Source organism: Capra hircus, chromosome 16, assembly GCF_001704415.2.
Source record: "Capra hircus breed San Clemente chromosome 16, ASM170441v1, whole genome shotgun sequence".
Lineage (NCBI taxonomy): Eukaryota > Metazoa > Chordata > Mammalia > Artiodactyla > Bovidae > Capra > Capra hircus.
In genome coordinates this window covers 78,308,847-78,334,440 of record NC_030823.1, presented here as the reverse complement: position 1 = coordinate 78,334,440, position 25,594 = coordinate 78,308,847, and the positions used below count along the sequence as shown (strand labels likewise).

The 25,594-nt window shown below is 62.6% G+C and overlaps 1 protein-coding gene across 1 annotated transcript in view; it reads right to left on the bottom strand.

The window, feature by feature from the left end:
• PKP1 (plakophilin 1) overlaps nt 5,662-25,594 on the bottom strand; it is a gene marked incomplete at its 3' end in the record, with an annotated part of 37,157 nt that continues 17,224 nt past the window's right edge. Inside the window, 10 exon segments of the mRNA XM_018060842.1 lie at nt 5,662-5,746; nt 7,709-7,895; nt 8,200-8,353; nt 9,360-9,536; nt 10,102-10,257; nt 11,022-11,136; nt 12,879-13,056; nt 13,473-13,680; nt 14,775-14,919; nt 17,524-17,918. Of these exon segments, the coding sequence (XP_017916331.1) occupies nt 5,662-5,746; nt 7,709-7,895; nt 8,200-8,353; nt 9,360-9,536; nt 10,102-10,257; nt 11,022-11,136; nt 12,879-13,056; nt 13,473-13,680; nt 14,775-14,919; nt 17,524-17,918 (1,800 nt within the window).

Genomic DNA, 25,594 nt, shown 5'->3' with positions numbered 1-25,594 from the left:
AGGTCCTGGAGCCCAGGCTGCCCTGGAGGACACCACAGGCCTCACGCATCGCCTCTTGGAATGCAGGGCTTTCTGCCACCTGCGCCGGCCAGAGGATGAGTGAACAGAAGTAGTTACCCTTCATCAGCAGTAGGCTCTTTTCTGAGGGGCCACTAGACGGCCTGTTACCTTGCAAAGCCTTAGGGTGTTCCCTTTCTTCACCCCAGTGAGACGGGCGGAGCTCAGAGCACTAACATCCGATTCAGAGAGGAGAGGGAGGCCCAGGCAGACCAGCCAGAGCCACCAGCACGGCCGGGTTGCGTCCTGAACATTCCCAGCCTCGCGTCCCCGCACTCTGGGGCCAGCGTCGTCCTGGAGGAGCACTGGGCCATGGGACGGGGACACGTGGGGGCGTGGCCGCACGGTGATCACCTAAGTCTTCACAGCGATGCCACAAGGTGGGCATGACCACTCCCAGGTCACAGATGAGGAAACTCTGGCTCCGCTAGTAGGTGACAGAGGTGAACAGGGTCTGAGGCCCCCGCTGCTCCCCTCTTTAGCAGCACATGGACACCACTTGCCCACGGTCAGGCCAACTCCCGGCTTGCACTCCGGGAACCCTGTGAGGCCGAACCTCGGCCCTCACCCACCCCAGCTCCTGGCCCAGGCCCCCGGGGCACCCACACTGGGTGCGCAGACCCTAACAACCCCCCGCCTCTGCCCCTGGCCCTCTGCAGGAGGCCCGGAGAGGGCCGGCCCTGCCCACTCTACTCCATCCAACCCCCGTGTCAGCAAGAGTACAGGCCGGGCTTCCCGGAAACTGCTCCAGCCCCGACGTGCCTGCCCCTTCCGGCCCTCGGGTGGGACACAACACCCCGTTATGGCCAGCAGGGCTGCCCGCTCCAGGGGCAGTGGTGGACTGGACTCAACCACGTCTGAGACTTCAGAGCAGAAGCTGGTGAGGACGACCTGCCCCACCAACCCTGGGCGAGGCTGCCCCACCCCCACGGCCTCTGTCCAGAGGGGCTTCGGAGAAGCCTCCAGACTCAGCTTACCCCTCCCAAGAGAGCCCCACTCGAAAAGCCCCAGTGACTGGTACGTGTGTGTGCGTGCACGCATGGTTTGTACATGTATGTGTGTCCATGTGGGGCATGCATGTTGTGTGCATGCGTGGTGCATGCGTGTGTTTGGCGCGTGTGTGTGCCCTTGCATGTGGTGGTCATGCATGTATCTGCATGTGCATGGAATTAGGCACTTCCCAAGGGTATTCCCACAAGACCTTCATGGGTGCTAAGTGACAAAAGGAATCTAAGTTTCTGAAAATCTGGGCTACATGAGGTTAAACGGCGATCTCACTCAGGAGCCCACACGTGGATGAGTGTGGTAGCAGAGAGGAGGAAAGAGAAGTTTGGGGTGACCTGCCCCAATCCCACCTTGTTTACCTGCAGGGAGCCAGTTCTGAGCCACACTTCAGGCCAACCTGAGCCCAGGTAAGGGAGATTCTGGGGCCCCAGGCGGGAGGCCCCCCTGGAGCACTTTAGCAGTGACCCACGGGCGTGGCTTGAGGACCTCTTGCCTCAAGCTGACCCAGCCCCACGGCGGCGCCTCGCGGTGGAGTCAGGCATGTCCAGCCTCCAGCAAATAGGAGAAGCTGGTGGGCAGCCTGCTGTCGAAAGGAGATTCAGGGTTGGGCCCGAGCACAGCCCTCATCGCCTGTTCACAGAATGCTAGACACCCCCCACCCCTGCCCCAGTCAGCCCGACCAGCTGACGCAGCTTCGCAGAACATCTATCTTGTGAGTTTGGAACCCGAGAGCGACCTTGCTCACTAGGTCTCAGGCTGGAATGCGCTTGTGTTAAATGTGACCCTGAGCGTCTGCGTTCCCACCAGCCCCCAGGGATGCTCCCACTGCCATGTGTGGGCCACACCATGCTGAATCCCTTCCCAGTCCAGGAAGGCTTTCCTGGAGGAGCAGACCAGCAGGAGAGGGAGACGGGAGGGAAGACGCTGCAGAAAGCAGAGCTGGGGCTGCAGAGTAAGAGGCATGTGGGAGAGTCTGACAGTGAGATCATCGGGGACCAGCCTTGGAGCTGGCCCAGGGTGGGAGGTGCAGACAGCCCCACGAGGCAGACCGGAGCAGGGCAGCCGGGCAAGCCTGCCCCGCTCCTGGGCCCACGGGGATGGTGACAGTGATTCAGGCACAAGGCTGGAGACCACGCCCGGGTGAGCCCCAGTTCCTCGGAAGAGGGCTTGCCTCCACGGCTGGGGTCTTGCAGGGGCAGGAGGGCTGACTCACGCCAGGCCCCTCTTCCCATGACCAGAGGTGCCAGGCGTGCCTAGGATGGGGAGGGTGGGAGGGGCCGGAGGGGCCCTCCCTGTGCCCTGAGCTGCTGGAGGGGAGCCTAAGCCGGGGGCGTGGGCACCCCGGAAGGAGGAGGACGGCGGACGTGGTATCTGAGATGCCGGCAAACACTGCCAGGCTCGCAGATCCAAACAAGCTCCTTCCATTCTCACAACCACCAGGGGACTGCTCATGGCACCCCACCTACAGGCAAAGAAGTGGAGACCCAGGAAGGTCACGAGCCAAGTGTGACAGAAACTGGGATTAATCCGGGGCGCCTGGCTTCAGAGGCTGCTCCCCTAACAACAGGATGTGGGGCAGAGGTGGCCCCCACCCCACCCCAGGTAACGGCCCAGCAGGTGCAGGACTGGGTCTGGAGGCAGAAGCAAGTCTCACTGTCTGCTGGCAAAGCGGCCATTCTCCTTCCGGGGAAAGCTGCTTTCCTCCTGGTCCCCCGGAATCATCCACTCAGGGCCTGCAGCCTGGGCCCCTCCACCAGCTGAAAACCGGGCCTTTCCAGGACAGACTCCGCAGGGCGCCAAATAGCCAACTGCCCTGCCCTAGGGCCCCCGAGTTTCCATTTCCTTTCGCAGCGGCAAGACTCTCTGCCCTTTCGACGGGCCCTGGGGGTGGCGCCGGTCCGTACCCAGCCTCGACTCCCTGGGAATAAACGGTCATTCATGTTTTCAACAAACAGCTACTGAGCATGCCAGCCATGCTGTGTGCCACATGCCTGCCTGCAAGCCAGCCACGCTCTTGACGCTGGGGATTCAGACGGGAATTCAGCAAAAAAAGACAAATCCAGAATCTCTTAGCACTTATAGTGAACGGAGAGAGACAGACAGAAAGACAAGATGAACGGCGAGAACCTGGTGCGGAGGAGACAGCACAGCAGGAGAGGCAGCTTCCGCGCCCGCGACCCCCCCCAGGAGGCGAGGCTTCCCCGCCAAAGGAGAGTCTCGTTCTCATCTCAACAAGGGCTACCACTGCGCCCAGAGAGCCCCTGCCCTGCGGGCAGCGGGTTCTGATCAAGGCCCCGCTCGGCCACTTTGGTTCAGCACAATTGCATCTTGCAACAGTCACATCTTAGTTACGGAGACTGCATCCTAGTCCTCCTCACACACCAGCCTCCCTTTTAAGTCCAGCGAGTACCTGGGTGTGTGTGTGCATGTGAGGTGTACCTGTACCTGGGTGTGTGCATGTGGCATGTACCTGGGTGTGTGTGTGCATGTGGTATGTACCTGGGTGTGTGTGTGCGAGTGTACCTGGTGTGTGTGTGTGTGCATGTGGGGCATGTACCTGGGTGTGTGTGTGCGGCATGTGTGTACCTGGGTGTGTGTGTGCGAGTGTGTACCTGGGTGTGTGTGTGTGCATGTGGGCATGTAGCTGGGGGTGTGTGTGCATGTGAGTGTGTACCTGGGTGTGTGTGCGCATGTGTGTACCTGGGTGTGTGTGTGCATGTGGGCATGTAGCTGGGGGTGTGTGTGCATGTGGGCATGTAGCTGGGGGTGTGTGTGCATGTGGGCATGTACCTGGGGGTGTGCATGTGAGTGTGTACCTGGGGGTGAACGTGTACCTGGGTGTGTGTGTTTGCATGTGTACCTGTACCTGAGGGTGTGTGTGCATGTGTGTACCTGGGTGTGTGTGCGCATGTGAGTGTGTACCTGGGTATGTGTGTGCATGTGGGCATGTAGCTGGGGGTGTGTGTGCATGTGGGCATGTACCTGGGGGTGTGCATGTGGGCATGTACCTGGGGGTGTGTGTGCATGTGAGCATGTACCTGGGTTTGTGTGTGTGTATGTGCATGTGAGCGTGTACCTGGGTGTGTGTGTGCATGTGGGCATGTACCTGAGGGTGTGTGTGCATGTGAGTGTGTACCTGGGTGTGTGTGTGTGATGTGTGTGTGTGTGAGCGTGTACCTGGGGGTGTGTGTGCATGTGGGCATGTACCTGGGGGTGTGCATGTGAGTGTGTACCTGGGGGTGAACGTGTACCTGGGTGTGTGTGTTTGCATGTGTACCTGTACCTGAGGGTGTGTGTGCATGTGTGTACCTGGGTGTGTGTGTGCATGTCCATGTGTACCTGTACCTGGGGGTGTGTGTGCATGTGAGTGTGTACCTGGCTGTGTGTGTGTGATGTGTGTGTGTGAGCGTGTACCTGGGGGTGTGTGTGATGTGTGTGTGCATGTGAGCGTGTACCTGGGTGTGTGTGTGCGCATGTGTACCTGTACCTGAGGGTGTGTGTGCATGTGAGTGTGTACCTGGGGGTGTGTGTGCATGTTAGTGTGTACCTGGGGGTGTGTGTGATGTGTGTGTGCATGTGAGCGTGTACATGGGGGTGTGTGTGATGTGTGTGTGCATGTGAGCGTGTACATGGGGGTGTGTGTGATATGTGTGTGCATGTGAGCATGTACCTGGGGGTGTGTGTGATGTGTGTGTGCATGTGAGCATGTACCTGGGGGTGTGTGCATGTGAGCGTGTACCTGGGTGTGTGTGTGTGCATGTGTACCTGTACCTGGTTCATGCATTGTACCTGGGTTGTGGTGTGTGGTGTGTGTGTGTGAGCGTGTACCTGGGGGTGTGTGTGCATGTTAGCGTGTACCTGGGGGTATGTGTGTGATGTGTGTGTGTGAGCGTGTACCTGGGGGTGTGTGTGATGTGTGTGTGGCATGGGTGAGCGTGGTACCTGGGGTGTGTGTGCATGTCGGATTTTACCTGAGGGTTTGTGTGCATGTGAGTTGTACTGTGGATGTGTGTGATGTGTGTGTGTGTGTGAGCGTGTACCTGGGGGTGTGTGTGTGCATGTTAGTGTGTACCTGGGGGTGTGATGTGTGTGTGTGTGTGAGCGTGTACCTGGTGGTGTGTGTGCATGTGAGCGTGTACCTGGGTGTGTGTGTGTGTGATGTGTGTGTGTGTGTGTGAGCGTGTACCTGGGTGTGTGTGTGCACGTGAGCATGTACCTGGGGGGGTATGCATGTGAGCATGTACCTGGGGGGGTGTGCATGTGAGCGTGTACCTGGGTGTGTGTGCTTGTGAGCATCTACCTGGGTGTGTGTGGTGAGCGTGCACCTGGGTGTGTGTGTGTGTGTGTGTGCATGTGATCGTGGATCTGGGGGTGTGTGTGTGTGTGCGCATGTGAGCGTGTACCTGGGTGTGTGGGGGTGTGTGTGTGTGCATGTGAGTGTGGACCTGGGGAGGTGTGCACGTGAGCATGTACCTGGGTGTGTGTGCTTGTGAGTGTGTACCTGGGTGTGTGTGTGCGTGTGAGCATGTACCTGGGTGTGTGTATGCATGTGAGCGTGTACCTGGCTCGCCGGCAGGGCCAGGCGGGGTGAGGCCTTACCTGCCTGAGCAGCCCCTGCAGCTCCCTGCTGGACCACATGTCGGACAGGAGGAGGCGGGCGGCCTCTGCAGCCTTGGGGGAGGTGCTGTGGGGCGGAAGTTCCCCCGGGGCTGAGACTGGCCATCTGAGGATGAGCCAACCCTCTGCCCTCCCCTGCTCACTCCCCATGGGGCAGCCCCGCTGGCGGGCACTCCTCACAGTGGGCACACCCACGGTTCTGCCCGCTCGGAGGTACCCGGGGCTCTCTTTGGGGCCCCTGTCCTGGCCCTTGGCCTTGTCCTAGGAGGACAGAGCTCCGTGGACCGGATAAGTCCTGCACAGCTGGGGCTGCTGCTGCGTGCCTCCTGGTGGCCCGCGGGACTCAGTGTCCCTAGGTTCCCGGCCGGGACGGGTGCTGCCTGGGGCCTGAGAGTTAGGCCTCAGCTTCTGGAACCTCCCTCCTTCAAGCCTCCCCACCAAATTCCCACTCTGCAGGCCCCCGCCACCCTCCACGCTACCTGCTGCTGCTGCAGCCCTGCTGCCCTGCCCCTTCCGCCCCCCCACCTGCAGCCCCCACCTATAGTTCCCTCACCTATGGTTCCCCCACCTATGGTTCCCCCACCTATGGTTCCCCCACCTATAGTTCCCTCACCTATGGTTCCCCCACCTATGGTTCCCCCACCTATAGTTCCCTCACCTATGGTTCCCCCACCTATGGTTCCCCCACCTGCAGTTCCCCCATCTGCAGTCCCCCCAACTATAGTTCCCTCACAGTGGTTCCCCCACCTGGAGTTCCCCCATCTGCAGTCCCCCCACCAACTATGGTTCCCTCACCTATGGTTCCCCCACCTATAGTTCCCTCACCTGTGGTTCCCCCACCTGCAGTTCCCTCACCATGGTTCCCCCACCTGGGGTTCCCCCACCTATGGTTCCCCCACCTGGGGTTCCCCCACCTATGGTTCCCTCACCTATGGTTCCCCCACCTGCAGTTCCCCCATCTGCAGTCCCCCCCACCTATGGTTCCCCCACCTATGGTTCCCTCACCTATGGTTCCCCCACCGGCAGGTCCCCCACCTGCAGTTCCCCCATCTGCAGTTCCCCCAACTATAGTTCCCTCACAGTGGTTCCCCCACCTGGAGTTCCCCCATCTACAGTCCCCCCACCAACATGGTTCCCTCACCTATGGTTCCCCCACCTATAGTTCCCACACCTATGGTTCCCCCACCTATGGTTCCCCCACCTGGAGTTCCCCCTTCTGCAGTCCCCCCACCTATGGTTCCCTCACCTATGGTTCCCCCACCTAGAGTTCCCCCATCTGCAGTCCCCCCACCATCTATGGTTCCGTCACCTATAGTTCCCCCACCTATGGTTCCCTCACCTATGGTTCCCCCACCTGGAGTTCCCCCTTCTGCAGTCCCCCCCACCTATAGTTCCCTCACTATGGTTCCCCCACCTGCAGTTCCTCCACCTGCAGTCCCCCCCATCTATGGTTCCCCCACCTATGGTTCCCTCACCTATGGTTCCCCCACCTGGAGTTCCCCCTTCTGCAGTCCCCCCCCACCTATGGTTCCCTCACCTATGGTTCCCCCACCTGGAGTTCCCCCTTCTGCAGTCCCCCCACCTATGGTTCCCTCACCTATGGTTCCCCCACCTGGAGTTCCCCCATCTGCAGTCCCCCCACCATCTATGGTTCCCTCACCTATAGTTCCCCCACCTATGGTTCCCTCACCTATGGTTCCCCCACCTGGAGTTCCCCCTTCTGCAGTACCCCCCACCTATAGTTCCCTCACTATGGTTCCCCCACCTACAGTTCCTCCACCTGCAGTCCCCCCCACCTATGGTTCCCCCACCTATGGTTCCCTCACCTATGATTCCCCCACCTGCAGTTCCCCCATCTGCAGTCCCCCCAACTATAGTTCCCTCACAGTGGTTCCCCCACCTGGAGTTCCCCCATCTGCAGTCCCCCCACCAACTATGGTTCCCTCACCTATGGTTCCCCCACCTATAGTTCCCTCACCTGTGGTTCCCCCACCTGCAGTTCCCCCCACCTGCGGACCCCGCCACTCACCTGCTGCGGCACAGGTTGATGACGTTGTTGACCATGCTGCTGGAGAAATGCTGCTTGGCCATGCTTGGCAGGGAGGCCATCAGGTTCCTCACGGTGTAGCAGGCCGAGGCCAGGATGTCCTCCGAGTTGCTGGTGTTGCCAGTGTGACTGGTGAGGAGTCTGGTCACCTCTGGGAACACTTGGGCCCCTGGGAGAGAGAGGAGGGGTGGGCACGGGGTTGGTGATTGAGGGGTCCCGTGGGGCCCAGTTCTAGGCTGCCCTTAGCCAGGCTCTCAGTCAGGTACCTCCCACTTCAGGGCTGGTGACCCAGTGGAGCCTACACATCTGCTCCCCGCCCAGGTGACCTGCCCCTTCCTACGCCCAAGCCTTCCCGGGCCAGCTTCCGTTTCCGGGATGCTCCCCCAGGGAGAGGTCGGAGGGGGACTTTCCAGCAGGCTCTGGAGAGTGGGGGTCCCTCCAGCAGGGGTGGCCTGAGCCCCGGGGGTGCTCACCCATCACCCTGTGCAGCGCGGGGTGGCGGGACATGTTGCTTAGAAGCGAGGCTCCGGACCGCACCACGTCCGAGTTGCCAGATTGCAAGAGGCGAGCGATGTGGGGCAGGCCCTTCTCCTTCAGCCCGATCAGCTGGCTCATGCCGCTGGACATCTGAGAAAGGACGCGTGAGGCCCTCGCTGGACTTCCCCAGGGCCACAGCAGGCAGGAGGGGGCCAGGAACCGCACCCTCAGGGGCCCCAGAACTTCCTCTTCCACGTTGGAAGCACAGACTCGTGTTTGCTCCCACCTGGACGGCTACAGAACAATCCCCTAGGCAAAGCACCTGAGGGTTTGGTGAGAGACGTCCCTGCCCCTCGTCCCCCCTGGGAGGGGCCCAGAATCAACCCCCAGGTGTGGCTGGTGCCCGCGGCCACTGCCCGGCCTCCCTCCCGCTTCCCAGCACTATCTGGTCGCGTGAAACCTGGAATCGAGGGTACCTGCCATCTAAAGAAGGGCCGCCCGTCTCCTGCGGGCCTGCTGCCTCTGTGCTGACTGTGTATCGAGTCGAGGGTGGATGAATGGGCCTGTGCTGCACGGAGATGCAACCCAGGGTCCCCGAGAGGATGGGCAGCCCATCCGGGCCACTTGCGGGAAAGCCACGCTGGCCATAACCTGGTCCAGACTCATCCTCTAACAGTGGGGGGTCCCCTTTGACCCTGAGCTCACCCTTACCCCCTTCTGCCTGACTCCCTTCCGTCCTGAGCAGAGAGGGTGGAAGGGCAGCTGCAAGCCTGCCTCCTACCCTCCCCGATTCCATCATGTCCCCAAACTGCCTCTGGCCTCAACTCTCTCCCAATTCTGCCACATTTTTCTCAGGAACTGCCCACACCCCAAACCCTCTATGTCCACCCCTGTCCACTCAGCATGCAGGAGACCCTTCACCTGTGCCCGGCTCCCAGCACAGCCTGAGCCCAGTCTGGGCCGGGAGCCAGGAGGCAGAGAGGATCCTACAGCGCAGACAGAATCCAGGGGGCCGGGCGTTCTGGCCCCTCAGCTGCCCCAGGCCTGGCCCGGAGCCCAGTGCATGTCCCTCCCTGACTCAGGCAGGCCGGTGGGAAGGGGCAGCCGGGGTCGGACCAGGGTGGAGAGACAAGTGGGGCGACGCGGGGGTGCTCACCAGCCCCTTGCTGGCAGTCAGGTTCTGCAGGGCGCCCGCGCAGGCCTCCAGGGTGGCATCCTTCTTGCTCTTGCCCATGAGGTTCAGGTAGGTGCGGATGGCGTCCGAGTGGTACAGCCAACTGCTGCCCTTGGGGTTGGGCTCTTCCTCGGGAAGCGGGCAGTCATAGTTGTTGTTCTGGGGACGAGAGGACGGCTGCAGGGCTGAACCCATGCACCCTGATGCTCTGGCCTCAGCATCGTGGTTCCCAGAGGAGGGCGTGCCCGCTGCCCCCTCCCCCCGGGCCTCTGCCTCCCCGGCAGGCACAGAGCCGGCAGGCACAGAGCCGTCTATGCTCCTGGCCAGCTGGGCCCCCGCCTCCCGTGGGGACGCTGCGGCTCTCACACGGGGATGCCTCCCTCACCCCCCGGCCAGCAGGGGTGGTGCAGGGCCCAGCTCGCACGGCCTGCCCAGAGAAGGCGGCCAGCCTTCTCCCCAGCATCTCTCTGCTTCTGGGGAGACCTGGGGGCTCAGGAGGCATGGGTGCCAGGCTGCCCACCCCCATCAGGAATGAGGGAGCAAACGGGGGATAGGCCTGCCAGCAGGCGGCTCTGGCTCCTTCGCCCCGAGCACACAGGGCCTGTGTTGTGGGCGAGAGGAGGCCCTCCCCGCTCCTGGCGGGGTCCTCCCTGGGGGCTGGTCTCAGGCTCCCGGGGCAGAGGCGGGGTGGGTGGGGCGGCGGGGCCAGGGCCACGGCACGCACCATCATGCGGTCGCTCTTGTTGCTGAAACAGCCGGTGGAGGACTTGTCGGTGTAGGCGTTGCGGGCGCTGTATTCCAGCTGGCGGTAGCGCGTGGGCACCTCGGCGTCCAGGCGGTAGGAGAGGTTGTGGAGGACGCACATGCAATTCTCCACTGACTGGGGGCCAAGCAGAGACGGCTGAGCCTCCACCTGCCCCCAGCGCCTGGCCCAGCCGCCCGGGACGGAGCCTGCGGCCCTGCCCCCCAGCTGTGTGAGCACCAGTGGCCTGCCCAGCCGCTCTGGGCCTCAGTTGCCTCAGCTCTGAAATGGGACCAAAGTCGCCTGCTTCCCAGGGAGATGACCCCCAGGAGGCACCTACGGGAGGCTGGTTGGCGGCAGGCACAGGCCGCAGCCACCGTCTCCGCTGCCTCGGCCAGCGCGCCCACGACCAGCCTGGCTCTGGAGACACAGCCTGCAGGAGCGACCCTGAACAACTCCTCAAAGCCTCTGAGTCCCAGGACCTCCCCGCCCGAGAGGCCCCTCTCTCCTTCCTTGGGCCTCATCTGCGTCCCTCTTCCGTTCTGTCCTCTCTCCCCTCCTTCCTCTCCCCCCACGCCCTCAAGCTCTCCCCGTGACCTCCGCCCCTCCCTGCGTCCTCCGCCCCTCATCGGCTCTCTCCTGAGGCCTGTGGCCCCAGCTGACAGAGAAGCAAGAGACAGAGTCTCCTCCAGGGAAAGCGCGTGCAGGACCCGGGGACTGCAGTGCCCGGCCAGTCCCCGGGGCTGGCTCTCTCCTCCTGCTGTGTGGACGGACTGCACGGACTCCACGGACTCCTGTGGACATCCCCCTTCCTGCCTCCGTCTCCCCTTCTGCCCGTCCGCGCAGGTGTGCGGAGTGTGGGTGGGCGCACGGCTCTGCGGGCCTTCTGGGGCCGCACTCACCTTGTCGTCACAGCGGTTGGCCGCCACGCAGTTCTGGACGTAGGCCATGAGCGAGTCGATGAGCCCCGTGTAGCTGCGCATGGTCTGGCGGCCTGCGTCTGCGGAGCTCAGGTTCCTAGTGGAGGACACGGGAAGGGGTGGAGGTCACGGGGAGGGGTGGAGGTCACAGGGAGGGGTGGAGGTCATGTGGAGAGGGCGGAGGTCACAGGGGGAGGGTGAAGGTCATGGGGAGGCAGTGGAGGTCACGGGGAGGGGGTAGAGGTCATGGAGGAGGGACAGAAGTCATAGGGAGGGGATAGAGGTCATGGGGAGAGGGTGGAGGTCACGGGGAGGGGTGGAGGTCATGGAGGAGGGACAGAAGTCATAGGGAGGGGATAGAGGTCATGGGGAGAGGGTGGAGGTCATGGGGAGAGGGGAGAGGTCATAGGGAGCAACAAAGGTCACAGGAAGGGAGTGGAGGGCACAGGAAGGGGATGGAGGTCACAGAGAAGGGGCAGAGGTCACAGGGAGGGGTGGAGGTCATGGGGAGAGGATAAAGGTCATAGGGAGGGGCAGGGGTCACAAGAAGGAAGTGGAGGACACAGGGAGGGGTGGAGGTCATGGGGAGGGGGTAGGGGGTGGAGGTCATAGGGAGGGGGCAGAGGTCATGGGGGTTGGAGGTCATGGGGGTTTGGAGGTCATGGGGAGGGGGTGGAGGGGTAGAGGTCATGTGGAGAGGGTGGGGGTCATGGCGAGGGCACCGGTCATGGGGAGAGGTGGAGGTCATAGGGAGGGGGTAGAGGTACAGGGAGGGGTGGAGGTCATGTGGAGAGGGCAGAGGTCACAGGGAGAGGGTGAAGGTCATGGAGAGGGGGTGGGGGTCACAGGGAGGGGGTGGAGGTCAGGGAGTAGAGGTCACAGGGAGGGGTGGAGGTCATGGAGAGGAGGCAGAGGTCACAGGGAGGGGCAGAGGTCACGGGGAGGGGTCGGAGGTCATGGTGGGAGAGGAGGGCAGGGAGAGAGGACAGAAATCGAGAGGGAAGCAGATGAGACCAGGCTCTGCTCAGGCCTGGCTGAGGCCGGGGCGGGGTCTCCCTGGGCTCCTTCACCCTCCTCTGTGCCCCCCTGGCCCCAGGCCCCGAGCTTCTACGTGTCTAGGGCTCTGATGCCGCTGGCAGCCTGGCACACACTGGACCCTTGTGGCATGTTCTGGGCAGGGCCCAGGGCTCCACCTGCCTGGCCCTGCCTGGGGCTGCTGGACAGGGGGCCGGAGGCTCCCTGCAGGCAGCGTCCTGCCCCCAGCAGTGGGCTCACCCTTGGGCAACCTGGGCGCCCCTGCCTAGTGCAGGTGGGGTGTGGCTGCAGCTGCCCCATTAAGGCCTCCACGACCCAGACTCTGCACCTCCCCAGCCTCTCCCCTTGGCTCCTCGGAGGCTGCTGTTAGAGGGGGGTGTGACCCTGAGTGCAGTCTGCTCCTCATCGGCACCCGCCACCCCAACCCCTAGAGGCGAGTCCATCCACCAGCAGCCCCCAGGGCCTTTGCCACGGGCTGGGGCGGAACCCAGGAAGTTCTGGCCAAAGCAGCACCCTCCTCACACCAGGGAACACGGCAGACGCTGTTAGCGTCACAGCCAGGAGGTGATGCACTGGGGCCGTCGGTACCTAGCATCTCAAAGACGCTCCTCAAGAACGCAAGAGCCAGGGCTGTGGGGTGCGGGAGGGCGGGCGGCTGAACCAGTTCAGACGTGCAGATCCACGCGTCTCCACTCAGCTCCTGGCTCAGGCCCCCTGAGTGCAGGTGGGGGTCCGAGCCTCGTCCAGGCCCTCACCCCCAGCCCCTCTGAGCCTGGGCTTGGCCAGCTGGACCCCTGCCCTCACCTCAGGCAGCCGGTAGCATTGAAGAAGACCTCAGGGTCCACGGGCTCGCGGGGCAGGTTGCTGTTGCCGTCGCACCAGCCCGAGAAGGGGATGATGACGCGGTCAGCCAGCACGGGCAGCGCCTCGGCGATCAGCTCCTCCTTCAGCTCATCGGTGGAGGACAGGTTCCAGAGCAGCCCTGGGGGACCGCGGGCTCAGCAGGACCAGGCCCAGGGCCACCCCACTGGACTCCGCCCCCGCTGGACCCTGCCCACCCCCACCCCCCATCCCAGCCAGTCGGCAGGATTTCGAGGGCAGAGCGCTGGGGGTTCTCTGTGCGGGTCAACGGGACACAGTGGCTGAGCCAAAGCTCCGACCCCTCAGGGTCTTCTCCCGGTCTCCGTCTCTCTGAACACAAATTCCCCCTGGACACACTGCCCTTTCTCCGGTGGGCGCACAGAGGAACCCAATACCCAGGGCACCAGCTGGGCACTACTAGCCTGGCCAGCACTGGTCTGTGGGGCTCCAGGGGTGTCCGCCTGAGGCCACCCCTGCCCTCACCCCGTCCCAGCCCCCAGGTGCCCCCCACCGCGGCTCCCGCGGCCGGGCCCCCACCGGTCAGCTGCTTCTGGATCTCGGTGTTCCCGGTCCTCCTCAGGAGGCTGACCGCCTCGCGGATGCCGTTCTGCCGCCGCGCCTCCAGCTTGTTGGCAGTGCTGCGGAACACCAGGTTGCGCAGGGCCCCGGCCGCGGCCTGCTGCACGTTCTGGTTGGGGCTGCGGAGCAGGTCCACCAGCTTGCAGATGCCGCCCAGCTGGTACACCTGTGGGACAGCGCCGCGCCGGGCGGGGCTCAGGCCGGGCTGGAGACCCGCCACCCGGAACCGCGTCACTCTGAGCCAAATGCCCAGCGTTGCCCAGATGGACGGGCAGCCTGGGGAGACGCAGGGGCCAAGGCAGCGCTGGGCAGGGAGCCCTCAGCCCCCTCCCCCGAGCCCCATGTTCCTACTGGGGGCCTGCGGTGAGGACTGCATGGGGCATGCTTCAGAGTCCTGTGGTGGGGAGACCCCTGTGGGGTCACCTCCCACTGTGGCAGGGACTGCGCACACGGACCCTGCGCTAGGAGCCTGCCTGCTTCACAGGGCCACGAGGACGCCTCCCTGCCGGCCACGCTCGGGTGGCACAGACAGCCCTGCTCTCAACCACGGGAGAGACAGAGAGAGTCAGAGATAGACAGAGAGAGAGACAGAGACAGAGAGACAGAGAGGGAGATACAGAGAGACAGAGAGAGATAGAGGGAGAGATAGAGGGAGAGAGACAGAGAGAGACAGGGACAGACAGAGAGACAGACAGAGACAGAGACAGAGAGAGTCAGAAACAGAGACAGAGAGACAGAGACAGAGAGAGATACAGAGAGACAGAGAGAGATAGAGGGAGAGAGACAGAGAGACAGGGACAGACAGAGAGACAGAGACAGAGACAGAGAGAGTCAGAAACAGAGAGAGACAGAGAGACAGAGAGAGAGATACAGAGAGAGACAGAGAGATAGAGGGAGAGACAGAGGGAGAGAGGCAGAGAGAGATACAGAGAGACAGAGATAGAGGGAGAGAGACAGAGAGAGACAGGGACAGAGAGAGAATCAGAGCGGCAGGGAGGGCCCCGGGGGGGGCAGCCGTCCTCCCTGTGAGTCTGGGGCGGGATCTCCTCTGAGCCCGTGCCCGTCACTCCAGGGAGACGTCTCTTCCACGACCAATGGCTGAGCGGCATCCTCTCCACAGATGCCCCCCCCCGACCTCGGGCAGTGCCAGGCACACTCCCGGCCTTGGGCAGCCAGGCAGGGGGACGAGGAGCCCACAGCAGACGCCAGCCCCCCGGCTCGGGGGAGGCTCCGGCTGCCCCCAGCCCCCCAGCCGCTGACCTGCTGCTTGGCAGACTCGTCCTGGAAGCAGGTGTGCTGGATGTAGTAGGCCCCGATGGCCTGGCACTTCTCGTCCTGGGAGCTCAGGTACTGCACGGCCTTGGGGATGGTCAGCCCGCTGCACTCGATGTCTTCGCTGCAGATCCTGGGGGTGCGGGCGGGCCGGAGGGTTGCAGGGGCTCGGGGTCCCCAAGCCTACCCCAGAGCCGGAAGGGGCCAGCCCCGCCCCTCCAGTGGACAGCTCCCCCAGAGCAGCGGACGGCTCACCCTGTGGTGAGCGCTTGCAGGGATGAGGCCCTGGTCACTGGTCATGCCCAAGTGGGCAAGTCACCTCTGTACAGAGAAGAAGCTCTGCCCTACTCCTGAGAGGAAGCGCCCACCCGCCCTGCCATCTCTCACGTCTGTGCCTGGTACTGGGAAAACAGAAGAGAATGCCAGGAGCCTGTGCGTCTGTCTGCATCCCTCCATCACCCCTCCTCCCGCCCTTCCTCCACCCACCCCTCATCCATCACCCATCTTCCCGCAACCTGCTGTCCATCATCCCTCCACCATCAATCTTTCCTCCATCAGCTGTCCCTCTCCCATCTGTCACCACCTTCATCCATCTATTGTCCATCCTCCTTCCATCCCTCCATCCCACCACCTTCCTTTCCTTCATCCACCCATCATCCGTCCATCACCCATCATCAGTCTCCCCTCCACCCATCCGTGCCCCCGTGTTCCTCTCCTGCATCCATCCGTTGTCCATCTTCCCGCAACCTGCTGTCCATCTTCCATCCATCCCTCCATCCACCCATCATCCATCCATCCATCGTCCATTTTCCCTCCATCCCTTCATCCATCCGTCTAGCCATCCCCCCACGTCCCTCTCTTCCTCCTCCCTCCGTTCCCGAGTCGAGCTGACTTTTCTGACACAGACATTCCCACACCTACTCCTCCTCCTACCCCCACGGTCACCGCCTTCCTCCTGACCACGGTCACTCCCACTGGGGCGACAGCAAGACCCAGCCCCACTGGCTGTCTTCTCCAAGCACCCACTCCCACCCAGAGCGTGAGGCCCGTTCCCAGATGAGCGGTTCTGACACCCTGTTTGCTGTGCTGCCCCATCAGCAGCTTCTCCATACTGCAAGTTCAAGTTCAGGCTCGACTGAGACTGATATCCAAGGGCATGTGTTAGGTTGAACCATACACAATGGCCAATAATCCACACTTTTGGAGCCACAGAACTAGAACCATCCCGTTCTAACCCAACAATCTGGTTCTGCCACGACTCATACACTCCCAGCCCTAACTCACATCTGCCCCAGCAAGACTGCGCTCCACGCTGCGCCCTGATCGGGGCTTGGGTGCCTCTGTCCCTTCCCCTCACTGCAGACACCCGGCTGGGAGCCCCCCTGGGGAAAGGAGGCCTCCTTCCAGGACCTGCTCCAGCTCCCACAGTGCTGAGGGCAGGCCGCCTCCCCAGCCTCTGGTTCCCACAGACAGCAGAGTAGCCTCTTCCTGGCCCCAGCCCCTGCCCCTAGAAATCCCCCCAGCATTTCTAGAGCAGCCCGCACCTGTGAGTCCCAGCCTCACGCCCCTCCACTGCAGGTGCCCGACTCCGTTTCTGGAAAGACCACCTCTGGAGAGGAGCTCCCGAACCTCTATCAGCGGTACCCATCATGTCGGAAGAACACCGCCGAGCGTCTGCCGGTCAGACCTCACCTCCACACAGCCTGCCACTCACTCCCCGCATGGCTCACCCGACCCTGTCCTCTCGGGGCCTCTGCTTTGGGGGAATGAGGTGGGGCCAGACGCGGCGCTAGTCCGTCTCCCAGGGAGAGAGCCTCAGTCCTTCTCCAAAGAATCCTAAGGACCCGTGTGGCCTCCGGGCAGCCAGGAGAGGGCCAGCTCTACGACGGCCAGGACAGCGTGGCGAGCAGCAGAGGGTGTGGCAGTGGCGTGGCCTTGGGCGAGCTACCTGGCCCCTCCGAACCCATCTCTCCCCAGCTCCTAGCCTGGAAGGGCTCTGGGGGTCAGACACAGGAACTGCAGTGCGCCCAGGCCCCGCGGAAGGCGGCTAAGCCCACAGCTGCCGGCAGCCCAGGCTGTTAGTCCATGCCGTCTCCCTGCTCTGCCCACAGATCAACCACGCTCAGCAAACGTCAAGGAAACAAGCACAGGACCCTGGTGGGGACCGAGGGCAGCTCCGAGGTTCATGGGGCCCAAGAGCGACCCTCAAGACGCGGTGGCCACACCCAAGCCAGCCTGTGCCCAAGGCTCTCTACGGGCACCTCCCCGGCACTGGATCCTGCCGGCTTTTGTCATCTGCCCTGTAAGACGGACCCCACACCTTTCTCATCATCGACCCCAGGGCACACTCCTTTGCTCTTTCAGAAGGTGGGGAGAGGATCAAGCCCAGGGAGCCTCAAGCCCTAACAGAGTCTGCACCCCCTGCAGGCTGGTGATGCAGGCTACAGCCCCAACAGGGTCTCTGAGTTGGCGGTCTGGGCAGCCTGCCGAGGAGCTTTCCTCAAAAGCTGCCTGGTGACACCAAGGCTGCTGGTCAGAGGCACACACTTTGAGGATCACTGGCCCAGCCAGCCCCTCACTTCCCTCCTCTTCCGTTCATCACCGGAGGCCCCTTAAAATCCACACACTTGATGCCTCTGTTCGCTCTCTCCGGGTTCTGCCTCCCCTGCAGCCTGAGACCCCGGGGCCAGCAGTCGGTCCCCCACGGCCCTGCCCACCCCTCGCCATGGGTACTCACTTGGAGCTGGCCCTGGAGTGGCTGAAGGACAGGTCCTTGGTGCAGGAGGTGGGCGGGACGTACACGGGGTCCTGCTTGGAGGTGCAGGAGGGCGGGCGCCCCGGGCACTTCTTGGCTGCCTTCTGGCCGCTGCACGTGCTGTAGAAGCTGTATCGGCTCTGGGTGGTCTTGTGGCCCTTGCTGCCCAGCGTGCCCTTGCGCAGCGTGCCCCGGGGGTCGCAGTAGAGGTCGGGCTCACTGCGGCTGGCCTTGATCTTCTGCATGAAGCAGATGTCGCTGCCGGCGCCCGGCGCGGTGCAGCTGCCCCGCGGGTACTGCCGGCCCCAGCTCTCCATCTGGCTGTAGGAGCTGAAGCGCCTGTTGTCAGCCTCCCGCTTGAGGGTCCCATTGTAGATCTGGGGGAGAAGGGGAGAGAGGCTCAGCTGGGGTCCCCTCTGGGATCTGCACCCGCCGCCCCCGCAGTGATGCTCAGAGGGTGCTGGGATGTCTGGTGTGGGGGGAACCTTGACCAGCCTCTTGTAGACGACTTCTCAAACTGCAGGCTGTGGCGCCTTATGGATAAGGAATCAATTTAGCAGACTGACCATCATTAAAGAAATGGGATCAAATAATACACATTGGAATTGGAAAGTAGGAGTGCAGCACATGGGGAAAGGGCTGGGCTGTGGGTGGAGTGTGCTGCTCACTGTGGCTTGTGGCCAGAAAAGGTTAGAGAGCCGCTGGCCGGTCCCAGAGGGCCTGGTCCAGAGGGGAGCTGGTGGCTCAGGGAGGAGAGGGGCTTTCCCACGGAGGGAAGTGCAACCGTGGGGCTTGAACCCGCAGACGGCCCCAGCTCCTGAGGTCACTGAGGCTGCCTGTGCTCCACGGGGGACTGCTCCCACCCTGAAAGGACCCTCCCACTGTCCTTTCTCTGCTAAACTCCTCACCTCGCCTCCTGCTGACCAGGGCAAGAAGGCATTCTGGGGGACCCCTCCAAGGCCAAGGGGGGTGATCCTGCTCCTGGGCCCCTGGCGCCCACGAGGCAGGCCTGGGGCTGCAGCGGGCTCAGGGTGGCCAGGGCTATGTTGTCAGACAGGCGCCAGGGGAGCGGCGGGCAAGGCTCAACCGAACGGCAAACTTAGAGGACAGTGAGGTGCCCCCAGGGCCCCCTGTGAGCCCAGCAGGGGGAGTCCGGCACACTGGGAAGAGCCTGCAGAGGTGGGGGCTTGAAGAGCGAGGCCCTGACAGAGCAGAGCACCCAACGGCAGGGCTGGATTTGACTCACCCGAGTCCAGAGGACTCACAGGCGCTGGAGTAAACGCATGCACCAGGGGCCGACTCGGACTTGGCTTTGCTGGGGTAAGCTGGGGCCCACAGCCTGCCTGCCCTACCCTGTGAGTATGAGTGGGTGTGTGTACGTACGTGTGCACACACACGCCCACGCAGAGGGGCGTGGTCGGGCAGCCCGGTGAGTCCCCGCCACCCAGGTCTAGCCACCGGCCCTCAGCCAGGGGCCCCTCGCCCCGGACGGAGAGCCTTTGGGGCAAGACGCCACTGTGGTCAAGCTAGGGTCAGCGGTGACACCAGCTCAGAAGCCCCCGGTCACCCTGGCAACGGTGCTCCAGTGCGCTCCGCTCACACGGGCAGGTGTGCACCTAGACAGGCGCGGCGCTCAACCCCAAACTGGGTCAAACCAGCCAAGCCCAACGGTGTGTGGGGTGGGGGAGGCGACCAGAAGGGACAGAGGTCAGCGGGGCGTGCTGCCGTCTGAGCGTCTGCGGTTGGCACGACGCGGGACACTGGAGACACGCGGAAGGTGAGAAACAGGAAGCAAGCCCCAGGCTGCGAGCCAGAGGCCACGCTGCCGCCTCCTCGGGGGAGGAAGCGGATGGCGGCACCTTGGAGAGAAGGCTGAGCCTTAAATGGAAATGCAGCCCAGAGCCTGCCTGTCCTCAGAGACGACACTCCCGGTCCTTGTTCCCACGGTCCCCGGGTCCAAGCCCAGCACACGTAGATGCCGGCATCCTAGCTGGAGCCTGCCCCAAAGGACGGGGGCGCGCGTGCTCAGTGTGGGGGCCGCAGGGAGGGCTCGACGGGAGGAGGTTTGGGGGGCGCGGCACGGGGGGGGCTCACGGTAGGGCAGCGGCTGCGGGCTGCCCCGGCGCTCAGACCGGGACCGCGGGCTGCTCAGGCACAGGAGGGGCCCGAGGCCTCACCCAGGACGGCCCAGGACGGCTGGGGCTGCTCTCACGCCACCGCCTCAGAGCACGGGTTCCAAGAAGGCAGAGGAGCCTGGTCTGTCCACACGGGCAGCTTTCTGATGGAACAGCGCCGTGTTTCTTCAAGTGCACAGGGCAATTCTTCATTGTCCACAATGCCCCGAGCACTGCGGGATAAGTGCTGCACAGTCCCCAGGCCCTAATTGCCAGGAGCACCTCACAGCCCCTTAGGGAGAATGCCCCGCGCACTTCCCAACGCTGCCTCGTGGGTCCCAAGCAGCGGCCAGCCAGACCCAGGAGCGGGCAGCTCAGTGCTGACCAGGCTGGGGCACCCGGCTCACCCCATGCACAGCAGTCTGCTGGAAGTGTGCTCGGCTTTGCCTACAAAGGACAGTGAGCACACACACACGCACACATACACACAAGCTCACATGCACACACATGCTCACATGCGCACACATGCTCACATGTGCACACACATGCACATGCACGCACACGCTCACGTGCTCACACATGCACAAACACGTGCACGCACACATGTTCACACCCATGCTCCATGCACACGCTTGCACTCACATGCGCACACATGCTCACCTGCAGACACACGCACACATGCTCACACTCACACATGCACACGTGCTCACACATACAAACATGCTCACACGCACACACATACTCCACACACATGTGCCCTGTGGTCTGATTATCTCACGCTTCCTTGGGAAAGGCCAGCCTCAGGTATCTCGGAACATGCCAGAGGCTAGAACCCTGGGAGAGCCTGGGAGCAGAGCTGGCCAGAGAGCAGCCTGCGGACACCTGGGGGGCTCGGGGCAGACACGCTTCTGTACCGGAACCACCCAGCGAGCGCCACCAGGCCAGGCCCTGCTCTGCTCCCACTTCAGCTAATGACCGAGCTCTTGTAACCCATTTTCTCTCCCTCTCCCCTTCCTTCATGGAGAAGTGGGGAATTCTGCCCACCTCTGAGTGCCTCCCAACCCGTCTCCTCAACGTAAGCTCTCTTCCCACCCCTCCTGAGGTCGGGAAGCCCTCAGAGGCAAGGAGTCCGGTCCTATGGGCAACTAGACCCCAGAAAAGCAACCTGGACCAGGGCCTCAAGCCCCCGAGTGCAGGCACCCCCCACCTCCCCACCTCCTTGGGCTGCGGCAGCCAGAGGTGCACAGGGCAGGCCTGGATGAAAAGGACGTCTGTGTCCTGCTTGTTAGCCCATCCTGAAACCAAGCCTCGCCAGGCAGGTGGGGCTGGGCAAACCGGCTCGGGTGGACACACCCGGCCCTCCCGCCCAGACACGCCCAGCAGAGAGTCTCTGCAGAGGCCCTCAGCGAGAGCCAGCTGGGGCCACTTCGTGGGGTCCTCACCCTCCTGGCCTGGTGAGAGGCTCCTGAAGAACCCAGACTGGAGACGCCCCGGGGACAGACCTCTCTTGCCATCTCACTGCACCCGCTCAGCACCCAGCCAGGACCCCGCCCAGGGGAGCAGCCCGCCATCCTCCTGGACAGCGGTCGGGATGGCACCATGGCCAGTGCAGGCAGCAGGGGGCCTTCCCACGTGGCGCGCTGGCCCAGGGGTCTGGAGGGCACGGAGCCCCTCCCAGCAAGGGCTCCCCAGGGACGCGGGGCCCAGGGCGTGGGGAGCTTCCCAGGGATGGGGCGACTGCTTGCTTGGCAATTTGCATCAGCGTGGGAACCACCGGTCTGAGTCACCAAAGGTGGGACCTGGGCGGGGGCGCGGTGGGGGCGTGCTGGCCCCTGCCCCCTCTGGCGCACCACTCCTTCCCTGGCTGGGAGCAGGGGCCCGCCCTGGGCCAGCCTCCCTTCCTTCCCGGGCACGGGGCTTGGTGTGGAGCATGAAGGACAGACAGAGCAGCCCTGGGCTCAGAGGCCCTGCCGGGAGAAGCTGTCCCAAGGGTCCATCACCTCCACCCAGAGACAACAGTGCCCACTTGGGGGCCCCTGGATTGTGAACTGGACGCTGCTGGTGGGTGACCAGCTTGCAGGCTGCAGGGGGGCACCACGGAGATATGAAATCACTGATGCCAGCTGCCAGGTGTCTTCTAGAGCCTGATTTGTTTAATGTGGGTAAAATGAAAGTGTTGATGTCCATTCTGGGAGGAGAGATCTCACCAGAGAGCTGGCTGACAACAGCTAGTGTCCCCTGTAACCTGGGATGGTGGGATTGGGGCTCGCAGAGACCAGGCGGTGGTGAGAACCATCACGAAGACCCAATCTCTTGGGTGTTCTTGGGCAACTCTTCTGAGTTACCGTCATGGCAACTCAGAGAGGTCTTCTGAAGTATCTGGACCGTGAAGCCTGAGCAGAAGAGCCTGTGATGCTCCAGGCTGCAGCCTGTGGTGCTGTCTCAAGGCACTGCTCTCTCCAGAGAGAGAAGGCACGACCCTGAAAAGGAGCATCCTGCTGTCCCGGGCTCTGGGCCCACGTCTGCTCTCAGAATGGCAGGCGTCGGGCCGCCACGGCTCTGCTGTTCCCGGTGATGGGGCAGGGGTGGGGCCAGCATACTTGGTCATCCTGCACCTTGAGAGCTGGCCTCCACAACATGTGATGTCCAAAGAAACAACGGTATGAGCTCCAACTCCAGCACCCAGCTTAGGTACTCAGCTCCAGCACCCATCTCCAACACCCTGCTTGGGTACTCAGCTCCAGCACCCAGCTCCAACACCCTGCTTGGGTACTCAGCTCCAGCACCCAGCTCCAACACCCTGCTTGGGTACTCAGCTCCAGCACCCAGCTCCAACACACAGCTCAGGTACTCAGCTCCAGCACCCAGCTTGGGTACTCAGCTCCAGCACCCAGCTTGGGTACTCAGCTCTAGCACCCAGCTCCAACACCCAGCTTGGGTACTCAGCTCCAACACCCAGCTCAGGTACTGAGTTCCAGCATCCAGCTCCAACACCCAGCTCAGGTACTCAGCTCCAGCACCCAGCTCAGGTACTCAGCTCCAGCACCCAGGTCTGCCTTCACGTCCTGCTTCTTGCTCCATCACTGAACTGTGGGAGAGACTGGGTCTTCTGAAACTCTTGCCCTGCACACCTGAGACACAGGCTTTCCTCAGCTCCTGACCCCCTAGGATAGGTCTGGGGAACTGGGACTTCGGGTTTCACATGTGGACATCTCCGCTTCACTTTGGGAAGGACCCCCTGGCAGGGGACTGCCTTTCAGAGGCAGCTCTCAACAGACCCAAGAGGCAAAGGACCCCTGAGCATCAGCCACTGTTCATGGGCTCAGATGAGTCTGAGGCACGGTCCTTGCACCCTCTCGGAGCCCCAAGCTCTTTTGAACCCAGAGGCAACTCACTGGTTGCAGTGGTGGTTCATCCTGGGGACCCTTCCACGGCCCCCATGTGAAATAACCCCTGGAACCTCAGACGAAGGGTGGACTCCTGAGAGACTGCACCTGAGGGTGAGGGAGACTCCCGGGCCAGGCACCCCCACCTTGTGCCAGGGGTCTGGGGGATCGCTGGGCCCCAACTCGCCCCCGAGCACTGAGCCAGGAGATGAAGGCCAGACGCCCCGAGGTGGCAACGTCCTCAGGGCAGATTCTTCCTTGGAAACTCCGTGGTGAAGGAATCACCCCTGCTGGGGAAATAGCCATGATTTCACAGGAAGGTTGGCTGGAAGCTCCAGGGTTTGGTGGCCGAGCCCTGCTGTGGAAGCTGAACCTACGCACGCGTGCACACTGCTAAATGCACACCTGCCTGCGTGGGACACGCGCGACACCACTGAGGTCTTCGCACGCCACGTCACTTCACAGACTCCACGGGGAAGGTCTCTGGGCGTGCCTCGAGCCTATTCTATGATCACTGTTGTAGCAGGGCTGGTACTTCAGTTTTCAAAGATCCCCCCCAGTCATCCCCCTGGACATCAAACTAGTCCATCCTAAAGGATATCAACCCTGAATATTCATTGGAAGGACCGACACTGAGGCTGAAGCTCCAATACTTTGGCCACCTCATGTGAAGAGCTGACTCATTGGAAAAGACCCTGATGCTGAGAAAGATTGAAGGCGGGAAGAGAAGGGGACAATAGAGGATGAGATGGTTGGATGGCATCACCGACTCAATGGACATGAGTTTGAGCAAGCTCCAGGAGACAGTGAAGGACAGGGAGGCCTGGTGTGCTACAGCCCACGGGGTCACAAAGAGTCGGGCACGACTGAGCAACTGAACAACAACAGCTCCTCTTGCTGGAGCCTCACAACCCCCGCCTCCCGCCCGGCCGACGACGCTCAGGACAGACGCAGAGCTCTCTCCCATAGCTCTCTCTCTCTCTCTCTCTCCTCTCTCTTTGTTTGGCTGCACTGTGTGGCATGTGGGATTTTAGCTCTCGGGCCAGGGATTGAACCCGCAGCCCCCAAAGTGGAAGCTGAGTCTTAACCACTGGGCCACCAGGGAAGGCCTTGAGAGCGTTTCATAACCTCAGAGAACTTGAGGCGGGGCCAAGGCCACACAGCTAAGATGGGGCAGACTCTGAAGCAGGACTCAGACCTCCGACCTCTCCCGGAGTTCACCCTCCAGCCACCCGGCCGCCAGAGTCTGGTGACACGCGTGCCGTCTAGCGGCCCAGAGTCTGGTGACACGCATACTGTCTAGCGGTCCAGAGCCTCTGCAGCTGGGGCCCTACAGCAGCCGTGGCCCCCGCCCCAGCACCTCCAGTGCTAGCTAGCTCGGCGCCTGGGAAACTGCCTCCCCTGGGCCCTGACCCAGGCAGCTCCTGCCCCTGTTGTTGGCTGACGGTGGGAGATGTTCAAGAAGAGCGCGGGTGCCTGGCCGGGTGACACGGCTCCATGCCCACAGGGCCAGGCAGAGGCCCTCTGTCCCAGGGGACGCCTGTGACCGGGACACGGCTGCCTGGCAAGGTCACAAGAGGAGGGTGAGACGAGTGAGCACTCTGCCCTGCGCCCGAGCTGGGTGCGGAGTCAGGTCAAGGCCGAGCTCCTGGAATCAGCCAAGCCTCGATGTTCTTCCCCGGGACCTGGAAGCCCGCCACCTTGCTCCCCACCCTGGAGGCACTCAGAGGGAGGAGAAGGGCCTGCCCCAAGCCCCTGGCTCCTTCCCGGCCTCCTGCACGGCACCCTGCCCTTCCCCCATGCTCTGTGGGCCTCCTGGAATTTTTTTTCCACCTTGATTCCCCCGAGGAGAAGGCCCAGGCTGGTGCCAGGATGTGTCTTTAACATTTGCCAACCTCCCTTTTCTGGGCAGGGGAAAAAAAAAAACAACCATCCCCCTATGGACTTAAATAAGGATACTTTTTTTCTCTCTCTCTTGCGTTACTGATACAAAGTTTCCTTTCAAAATGAATGCACCGAAATTTAAAAGTCAGTCTATTAAAATTAAGGAATAATTGTTGGTGTGATGATTTTGTGAAAAGCAGGGATCAGATGCCTAGGTTCCCCAGCAGGGACAGCGGGACAGGAGTGCTGGACAAGGGGCCCCGAGGTCAGTGCCCCAGGGCTGGGTCTCCCCAGGGTCGCTGTGCAGCCTTGGGCCGTCCCCTCACGCCTCTGAGCCTACATTTCCCCAACCAGGGCGGGCCCTGCAGGCTTCTGCCTTTGGGCGTCTATGATTCAGCCCGATCGCAGTTGGACGGTCCTTCTCCCCAGCTCAGAGCTTGGGAACAAACCCACCAGCCTGCCCTCGTCCCCTTCCTGGCTGTGGGGGTGCAGCCCCCAAGCTGCCTCCCTCCCCAGCTGTGTCTACGTCCCATCACCTGTCCCGATTTGGGTTTTCAGCTGAGTTTGCTCTCCCCTGGTGGTACAGAGGTTAAAGCGTCTGCCTGCCATGTGGGAGACCTGGATTCGATCCCTGGGTCGGGAAGATCCCCTGGAGAAGGAAATGGCAAC